The sequence below is a fragment of the Cylas formicarius genome, unplaced genomic scaffold (assembly GCF_029955315.1).
Source record: "Cylas formicarius isolate icCylForm1 unplaced genomic scaffold, icCylForm1.1 PGA_scaffold_10__41_contigs__length_53128322, whole genome shotgun sequence".
Taxonomy (NCBI): Eukaryota; Metazoa; Arthropoda; class Insecta; order Coleoptera; family Brentidae; genus Cylas; species Cylas formicarius.
The window spans coordinates 31,308,793-31,318,146 of NW_026844214.1; the positions used below are offsets into that span (position 1 = coordinate 31,308,793).

General features: G+C 45.0%; 2 protein-coding genes across 2 annotated transcripts; one reads left to right on the top strand and one right to left on the bottom strand.

The window, feature by feature from the left end:
- Positions 1–402: 402 nt before the first annotated feature.
- Positions 403–3,070, top strand: LOC132697797 (uncharacterized). Its single transcript, XM_060663493.1, has 5 exons — positions 403–442; positions 505–1,812; positions 1,880–2,203; positions 2,322–2,699; positions 2,751–3,070. Exons 1-5 carry the CDS (start codon positions 403–405, stop codon positions 3,068–3,070), a joined length of 2,370 nt encoding a protein of 789 aa, XP_060519476.1.
- A 4,662-nt stretch (positions 3,071–7,732) lies between these two features.
- Positions 7,733–9,341, bottom strand: LOC132697865 (uncharacterized). The gene is made up of 2 exons (XM_060663621.1): positions 8,748–9,341; positions 7,733–8,080 (listed from the first exon to the last, which is right to left on the bottom strand). The coding sequence occupies exons 1-2, from the start codon at positions 9,339–9,341 to the stop codon at positions 7,733–7,735; spliced, it is 942 nt and encodes a 313-aa protein (XP_060519604.1).
- Between the last annotated feature and the right edge of the window lie 13 nt (positions 9,342–9,354).

The following is a 9,354-nucleotide window of genomic DNA, read 5'->3' on the forward strand; positions in this document are numbered from 1 at the left end:
AAGATTTTATCGAAATCGGCAACTATTTGACTCAGAATGGTTGCCTTACGTCGAAATCTAATAGTTTATTAAGGTTTTCGTTACTAAAATGCCCAAAGACGCCGATTTTGACTAGAATTTGAAAGATATTGACATGAATATATAACTGTTTGTATCAAAAAATGATAGTTTAAACTGATATTTGCAGTTTTGATGCGGTTTTAGGTACGATATGAGTCGAAGAAGCCGATTTTGACTGGAATCTGTTTAAAATGACAAAGAAAAACCTATTATCAATTCAAGGAAATGAATTTTTAAGTAGTTAAAAATCGACGACAATGACGAGGAGGAGGAACAAGAGGGGGAGATAGGTGTCGAAAATTCGAGGGTCAGAAGACCGCCTTGCTGGACCGTTGTCGATCGATGCCGGTGGAAATATCCGAAACAGCAAATATCGAGCACCGTTTTTAAGATCGAGAAGCAAATTCTTTACAGACGTCCTCCGGGTGTTTGCTTTTTTAACAGGCAACAAAATCGTTTCGTCGGCAACGAATTTGGAACTTTGCGTCGGAAACCCGATCCAGGTGTGTCGATACATTAACGCCTACGTCAATAAGGGGTTAGACGTAGCGAACATCCAATGCGTTGAGATGCAAGTGAATACGACCACCGGTACGATCGATTGGAACGAGGCTACGGCATTCCTTAAAATGAGATATATCGGACCGCACGAGGCGGTCTATCGCATCTTGGGAAATGGCATGTTCCATATCAGTCACACGATCGAAAAGTTGCCCGTGCATTTGGAAGGAGAGGCTTGTGAAATTTACAGGGAAGGGGACGAGGTGGCCGTAGTCGAAAGGGGCGAGCGTTCTAAGCTCGTCGCTTGGTTCGAATTGAACGCGGCGGAGGAGGTGACGGGTCGGCGACGGTTCTACGTCGACATCGTCGAAACGCACTCTTGGCGGCAAGGTCGTTGGGTCGCCAAGTCGCGACCCACCAGTTCTATAGGTCGTATGAGTCCGGTTTATCCGAGTCCGGGGAATATGGAGCGCTACTATCTACGAATGATTTTGGGCAACGTGACAGGTTTGATTTCGTTCGTGGACGCGAAAACCGTAAACGGCGTTTTATGTCCTTCGTATCAGGCCGCTTGCGTAGCGTTAAAATTGATCCCGGACGACGACGAAGAGGCGGACAAGATTTTAGATTGGATAGCGGATCGTCTTCGTCATCCGTTTTATTTAAGGGAAGCGTTCGCTCTAATTCTCTTGTACAATCCGTCGAAGAATCCCCGAACTTTATTTAAGAGATGGTGCAGGCGTATGTCCGCGGACGTGCTTAGGATTCATATCGATTTAATCAGAGATATCGACGAAGAGGGCGCGGGCGACTTAAACGAAAGGATGCACGTGCTCCGTACGTGTCGGTATACGGTCCTTTGGAGTTTCGTAGATCGATTTCTGGTCGAATGCTCCACTTCGATGGAAAAAATTAATCTTCCTCGGGATTGGATTTCCGATTGGGTTTACGACGAGGAGGCGGAAAAACTTTTGGACGAGGAAGAGGTTACGTTCGAGGAATTCACTTTCGTTCCGAGACCGAATCAAAATTTGCATCTGATCGATCTCAACGATCAACAGCTGGGATTCGTTTACGAGGTTTTACAGTCTGTATGCAATCGTAACGGTATCGTTTTCGTTTTGACCGGCGAAGAGGGCACCAGCAAAACCGCGACCGTCAACGTTATTTTGGAAGTGGCGGAACTTCGCGCGTTACCGTACGTATCCGCGGCTTTTACGGGGATCGCGGCCACGTTAATCCGGAACGCCGGTTTCTAATTTGGTGGGCGAGTCGGAGGCGGCCGACGATATTCGAAACGCGAGACTCGTCGTGTTAGACGAGGTGTTTATGTTGGCGTCGTGGATGTTGGAAATGATCGATGCCGTGTGTCGGGAATACGGTCAATCGCGACGGCCGTTCGGTGGGAAAACCGTTATTCTTAGCGGCGGTCCCAAGCAGTTGCTTCCCGTTGTCAAGGGTAGGCGAGCGGGAATGGCGTCCATCGTTTCGCATCCGGCATGGAGTACTTTTCAACTGTGCACGTTAACGGAAAACATGCGTGTTCATCCGCAAGAGGTGGAATGGTCGAATTTCATCAGGAGAGTAGGCGACGGGGAAAGAATTGTTTCGGACAACGGACGCGAACCGATTTCCGATAACTGTCTGTTCGTTCCTTCCAAATTAATTGTCAAATCGACAACTCGTCGACTTTGTTTACGGGGACGTCTTCGAATCGATGCTCGCTCTTCCCGGGACGAACGAGCGATTCTTGGAATTAGCCGAGCGATTGGCCCTCCGGTCGATCCTTTGTCCCGTGAACAGCGAGGTCGAGGAGTTGAACGAAATCATCTCAAAGATCTTCCCCGATCCGTCAGGATCGGAGAGGGTCTTTTTGGCGACCAATTCCTACGATAGACAGAGTAACGAGGATGGGGCCGACGATCACGAAATCGCCAATCCCCTCGCGACGGGAGTCACCAGTGAAATTATCGAAAGTTTAGATTTGTCGGGACTACCGCCACATCGGTTGACTTTGAAGATCGGTTCGGTGGTAGTCCTTTTGGTAAATCTTAACGTGCGGAGGGGTTTTTGTAACGGACAGAGAATGATCGTTTTGGAGATGGGCGATGACGTGATAGTCGGCCGCATCGTTTCCGGTCAATTTCAGGGCCGTAAATGTGTCATTATCTGAAAACAATTCGTTTTAGAGGAAAAAGAAACGCCATTGCTACCGGGCGGCGGCACATTTTATAGAAAACAATTTCCGATTAAGTTGGCGCACGCAATTACTATCAACAAAGCGCAAGGACAGACTCTTTCGCGAGTCGGTTTGTGTCTCAACGTCCCGTGTTTTGCTCACGGTCAATTGTACGTCGCTTTGTCCAGAGTGCGTACTTGGCAAGATATTCGCATTTTTGTAAAGGAAAGTCGTAGACATGGTCGTTTCTTTAAAGACGGTCGCAAAAATAATCCAGTTTTCACGCAGAATATCGTTTATAGGGCGTTTTTAGATAAAATCTTCAATTGAATTCGAAAATTTGCCACTTTTTACATTTTCGTTTCCATTTTACGACCCCATTTTCGTTCCGATTTTACGACACAACGATGACAGTTCACCGATAATAACTTGTAACCGAGGGCGACTTTTTACCGACGACGTCCTTTACCCAATATAGCCTTTTCACCCGATCGTGACTTTTTACCCAATTATGACGTTTACTCGATCACGACTTTTACCAAATAAAAATATTACATTTTCCAAATTTTTATTAAGTACACGAGTTCCAATATTTCCTGCCGCCGGTACGAACGATGACTTTTTCCCGATTAAAACTCTAACCCGACAAAGACGTTCACCCGATTGAGACTTTTACCCGATTATGACTTTAATCCCATCACGAGGGTCGAAATTATTCGTTACGTTCGATACCGCGGACAATCGAACGATAGAGAAAAATACGACGATAACCCGATTCGCGACACACTATCTCATAACGTAACTAATCCTTTTTTTTAAATGTTTCAGATCTACGAGACGTTCACAACCGGCCAAAGATTTTTTATTATCAATACTAATTTGTTATATTTCAGGCGACCTTCAAGGTTCTTTTTAGAACCGCCAAATCGTTTTTTAAAGAATTCGTTTTCGATAATAAATAAAAATGAAATAAATTTATTTTCCCTTTCCACTTCCTTTTTCCTTTAACGTCGAACGAAACGTTTCGAGACGAACGTTTCAAAAATACGTAATCACATATCTTAACATTTTTATTTCATTTTCAAAACGTTCTGAATCATGGTGATGTTCAATTCAAAGTTTTGATCAGTTTTTTTATTAGATTTAATTAGATATCAAACCTCCACCGAAGAGGTTCACGGTCTAGGCAATACGTCACTTTGGTCCATTTTGGTTAGTTTCGGTTATCGCTTTGGTGATGCCAACCACCACCGAGGCGGTTTACCGTTTAGACGGTCTATATACTTCACTTTGGTCCATTTTGGTTAGCTTCGGTTATGGAAGCGGTCTATATATAGAGACGACCTATATATGGGGCGGTCTGTATATAAAGGCGATCTGTACATGGAGGCGGTCTATAAATGGACTCGGTCTATATATGCAGGCGGTCTATATATGGAGCCGGTCCGCATATGGAAGCGGTTTACATATAGAGGCGGTCTGTATATGGAGGCGGTTCATATACGAAGGCGGTCTGCATTTAGAGACCGTCCGTATATAATGGCGGTCTGTATATGGAGGCGGTCCGTATACAAAGGCGGTCTGTATTTGGAAGCGGTCCGTATATAAAGCCGGTCCGCATATGGAAGCGGTTTACATATAGATTCGGTCTGTATATGGAGGCGGTCCGTATACAAAGGCGGTCTGTATTTAGAGACGTTCCGTATATAATGGCGGTCTGTATATGGAGGTGGTCCGTATATGGAGGCGATCAATATATGGAAGCGGTCTGTATATCGAGGCGGTCCGTATACGAAGACGGTCTGTATTTGGAGGCGGTCCGTATATAAAGGCTATCCGTATATGAAGGCGATCCCTATATGGAAGCGGTCCGTATAGAGAGGCGGTCTGTATATGGAGGCGGTTCGTATACAAAGGCGGTCTGTATTTAGAGACCTTCCGTATATAATGGCGGTCTGTATATGAAGGTCATCCGTATATGGAGGCGATCAATATATGGAAGCGGTCTGTATATCAAGGCGGTCCGTATATAAAGGCGTTCCGTATATGGAGGCGATCCCTATATGGAAGCGGTCCGTATATGGAGGCGGTCCGTATACGAAGGCGGTCTGTATTTAGAGACGGTCCGTATATAATGGTGGTCCGCATATGGAGGTGATCCGTATATGGAGGCGATCAGTATATGGAGGCGGTCCGTATATCGAGGCGGTCCGTATACGAAGGCGGTCTGTATTTGGAGGCGGTCCGTATATAAAGGCGTTCCGTATATGGAGGCGATCCCTATATGGAAGCGGTCCGTATATGGAGGCGGTCCGTATACGAAGGCGGTCTGTATTTAGAGACGGTCCGTATATAATGGCGGTCCGCATATGGAGGTGATCCGTATATGGAGGCGATCAGTATATGGAGGCGGTCCGTATACGAAGGCGGTCTGTATTTGGAGGCGGTCCGTATATAAAGGCGTTCCGTATATGGAGCCGGTCCGCATACGGAGGCGGTCCGTATACAGAGGCGATCCATATACGAAGGCGATCCGCATACGGAGGCGGTCCGCATACAAAGGCGATCCGTATACGAAAATTCGAGGTGAAACCGCGAAAGGCTCATTAAATCAGTTATGGTTCCTTAGATCGTACCCACAATTACTTGGATAACTGTGGTAATTCTAGAGCTAATACATGCAAACAGAGGTCCGACCGGAGACGGAAGGAGTGCTTTTATTAGATCAAAACCAATCGGTGGCGGGTTCGCGCCCGACATCGTTCAACTTGGTGACTCTGAATAACTTTACGCTGATCGCACGGTCTCGCACCGGCGACGCATCTATCAAATGTCTGCCTTATCAACTGTCGATGGTAGGTTCTGCGCCTACCATGGTCGTAACGGGTAACGGGGAATCAGGGTTCGATTCGGGAGAGGGAGCCTGAGAAACGGCTACCATATCCAAGGAGGGCAGCAGGCGCGCAAATTACCCACTCCCAGCACGGGGAGGTAGTGACGAAAAATAACGATACGGGACTCATCCGAGGCCCCGTAATCGGAATGAGTACACTCTAAACCCTTTAACGAGGATCAATTGGAGGGCAAGTCTTGTGCCAGCAGCCGCGGTAATTCCAGCTCCAATAGCGTATATTAAAGTTGTTGCGGTTAAAAAGCTCGTAGTCGAATTTGTGTCTCGCGCCGCCGGTTCATCGTCCGCGGTGTTAACTGGCGTGCCGCGAGACGTCCTGCCGGTGGACTTAGCCCGTTCACGCGGGCGGTCCAACTCAATCCTGCCGCGGTGCTCTTCATTGAGTGTCGAGGTGGGCCGGCACGTTTACTTTGAACAAGTGCTTAAAGCAGGCTAAAACTTCGCCTGAATACTGTGTGCATGGAATAATGGAATAGGACCTCGGTTCTATTTTGTTGGTTTTCGGAACCCCGAGGTAATGATTAATAGGAACGGATGGGTGCATTCGTATTGCGACGTTAGAGGTGAAATTCTTGGATCGTCGCAAGACGGACAGAAGCGAAAGCATTTGCCAAAAACGTTTTCATTGATCAAGAACGAAAGTTAGAGGTTCGAAGGCGATCAGCGCCCTAGTCCCCGTATAAAAGCGGCGCGCGAGGGGCGGAGTTACCGCCTCCGAAAGAACTTTTTTCCGGAAAATGGCGGAAACGATGTCGGATCCGGGTAAAACGGGGTCGGAAACCGTCCCCTTTGGGGCGAAAATTCGCTCCGTTTCTCGCTACGACGAACCGTTTCCGAGATACGGCGGTCATTGACTAGGCGGACCGGCCGACTCGGCGTGGGGAATCGACTGACAAAGTCTCAACCCCCCCCTCCAAACTTTACCCACTCGGATTTTGTAATTTTTGAAAAAAAAAAAATCGGAGAAAATGTCTTCTAAGGGTAAAGGGGGGTATGAAGCGACCCCTTAGGGGTAAGAATTTCGTGCGTTTTTCGATCCGACGAGCCGTTTTCGCGATTTCGACATTTTCGAAAAATTTTCGAAAAAAGGCCGTATCTCGGAAACGGTGCGTCGGAGGCGAAAAATAAGCGAATTTTCGTACCGGCCTCAGTGTTATTAACTAGGCGGACCGGCGAACTCGGCGTGGGGAATCGACTGGCAAAGTATCAAATCCAAATTTTACCTCCTCGAATTTTGTAATTTTTGAAAAAAAAAATCGGAGAAAATGTCTTCTAAGGGTAAAGGGGGTGAGAAGCGACCCCTTTTGGGTGAAAATTTTGTCCTTTTTTTGATTGGACGAACCGTTTTCGAGTTATGGCCATTTTAAAATCGAAAAAAAAAATACGAAAAAGGGCCGTATCTCGGTAAGGGTGCGTCGGAGGCGAAAAATAAGCGAATTTTCGTACCGAGCTCGTTATAATGCGCGTAGAGTGGTGCGGATTCGTAACCACTATAGCCTGGTAGGTTTCCGACGTTCCTCCTATCCATTCAAGTTTTAAATTTTAAATCGAGGTAGGCTCGCAATACTCTATACGATGCCAGCGGGGGTATCAAAATCAAGGAAATGGGGAAACCGATACCGGATTCCCGTAAAATGGGGTGGTAAAGCGTCCCCTATGGGGCAAAAAATTGCTCGGTTTTTCCAAAAAACGAACCGTTTTCGAGTTATGGCCATTTTAAAATTGAAAAAAAAAAAATTCGAAAAAGGGCCGTATTTCGGTAAGGGTGCGTCGGAGGCGAAAAATAAGCGAATTTTCGTACCGAGTTTCTTAAAAAGCGCGTAGAGTGGTGCGGTTTCGTAAACACTATATCCTGCTAGGTTTCCGACGTTCCTTCTATCCATTTAAGTTTTAAATTTTAAATCGAGGTAGGCTCCTAAGACTATACGATGCCGGCTTGAATAAACGAAAATTTAATAATATTGTAGATATATCACTCTGGAGTTTTGGACCGGTGAATATATCATTGAGGGAAGGCTGGTTGGGAAGGTGTGCGGAACCGTTAAAAACCACCCTTAGTTTACTGGTTAAACTTTCCGGCCTTAAGACACAATGGTGGGATAGATAATAACAGTGAGGGGACTGAACGAATCGTCTGGAATAGATTCCATGTGGTTAAGCGCAATAAATTCGTTCATGAAGTCGCGATATTGCGAGTAAATCTCAGGCTGCTTCTTAAGTCTCCGCTCAAGGGAATAAAACCTCTGTAAAGCCAGAGATCGGATATTTGGGAAGATAGGGGCTGCTTCCTTAAAAGGTAAGTCGACGATGAACCGACCAGACGGCTGACGACATACTTCCTGAATCGAGTAAGCATCGTATCGGCTGGTAGATTCCGCGACCGTCGAGTATTTCGAGAAAAGCAGTGGAAAGTAAAACGCTCGAATTTGCTGAAGAAAAACCTGCAGTTACGGTTAATGGATTTATGTGGTCAGAGAGCTTAAGCGAATCATTGTTAGCGGGGGGTGACTGAAAGTGAAGTAATCTGTGATGTTTTTTGTGGCACATATGACAACTCCACGTAGAGGTACAGGTACTAAAACGGTGAGAGCCTAAACAATTTACGCACATTTTTCCCCTCTTAACCAGATTGTAGCGCTCTGCGGGAGATTTTTCCAAAAACTCGCTGCATTTATAAATAAAATGAGAATTTTTACAAACAGGACATTTTGGTGGATTTTCAGTTTGAGCCAGCATTGCTGTAGAGTTGGAGAAAGTTGGCTTTTTGAGAAAAATTTGCTTTGTTTTAGTTTGAAAATTAATATTGTCCAACGCCAGACAATTTTTACTTAAAAATTGCTTTAATTTAGCATAACTTGGAATAGTACTGTCGTTGTGATGAAGTTCAAATCGTGTAACTAGAGAAACCGTGAGTCTTTTCAGCATCATTTGAACAAGTATAAAGTCCCAGTGTTCCGTGGGTAACCCTAGATTTTGCAAAGCTGCGACATTTTTTGAAAACGTATCTAATAAAGAGCGTAACTTTTTTGAATTTTCTGAGGTAAGTTTGGGTGAGCATTCGAGGTTATTTCATAAATTTGAAGCAATAACTCTCACTTTATTGAACCTTTCTTTTAGTAAATCGTAAGCAATTGTGTAATTATCTGCTGTGATATCCAAATGGTCGACAGCGTCCCGAGCGACACCTTTCAAGCAAGAAACTAATAGGTTAAATTTGTCAATCGCTTTTAAGTGGGGGACCGTATGAACACGCGCATCAAATTGATCGAGAAAACTCCGAAACTCGGTAACTTCTCCTCTAAATGTCGGTAACTCAGGCTTGGGTAAATTTAAATATGCAGAGATGGGCAATTGTTCACCCGGTATAGCCACAGATTGCGTCGTCGGCTTCATTAAACGTTGCGTATAAATAGCTTGAATTCTATAATATTGAATATCGAATTTTTTTCGAAAATCATCCTCAATCTTGAATAGTTCATCCGCATTTTGCTTATCACATATGATTGATATAATTTTATTGTGAAGTTTATAAAAATTTGTTCGAGTTTCCTCAAGTTCTTTATACATAGCTTCAAGAATGGGATAAAAACTTTCATCTTCGGCATTAACTTTCAGAGCAACATCGTATATTTCGTTCAATTTATGAATTTCAGTCGACCGGAGTACTTTATTCTTTTTATAATCACCCATTTTTTTTTTCTTT

Coding starts and splice junctions, on each gene's coding strand:
- LOC132697797 (XM_060663493.1), top strand. CDS start 403: ATGCCGGTGGAAATATCCGAAACAGCAAATATCGAGCACC. Junction 1,813..1,879: donor CACGTTAATCCGGAACGCCG/GTTTCTAATTTG, acceptor TCGTCGTGTTAG/ACGAGGTGTTTATGTTGGCG. Junction 2,204..2,321: donor CGAACCGATTTCCGATAACT/GTCTGTTCGTTC, acceptor TCTTGGAATTAG/CCGAGCGATTGGCCCTCCGG.
- LOC132697865 (XM_060663621.1), bottom strand. CDS start 9,341: ATGGGTGATTATAAAAAGAATAAAGTACTCCGGTCGACTGAAATTCAT. Junction 8,081..8,747: donor TAAAAGAAAGGTTCAATAAA/GTGAGAGTTATT, acceptor GTTTTTCTTCAG/CAAATTCGAGCGTTTTACTT.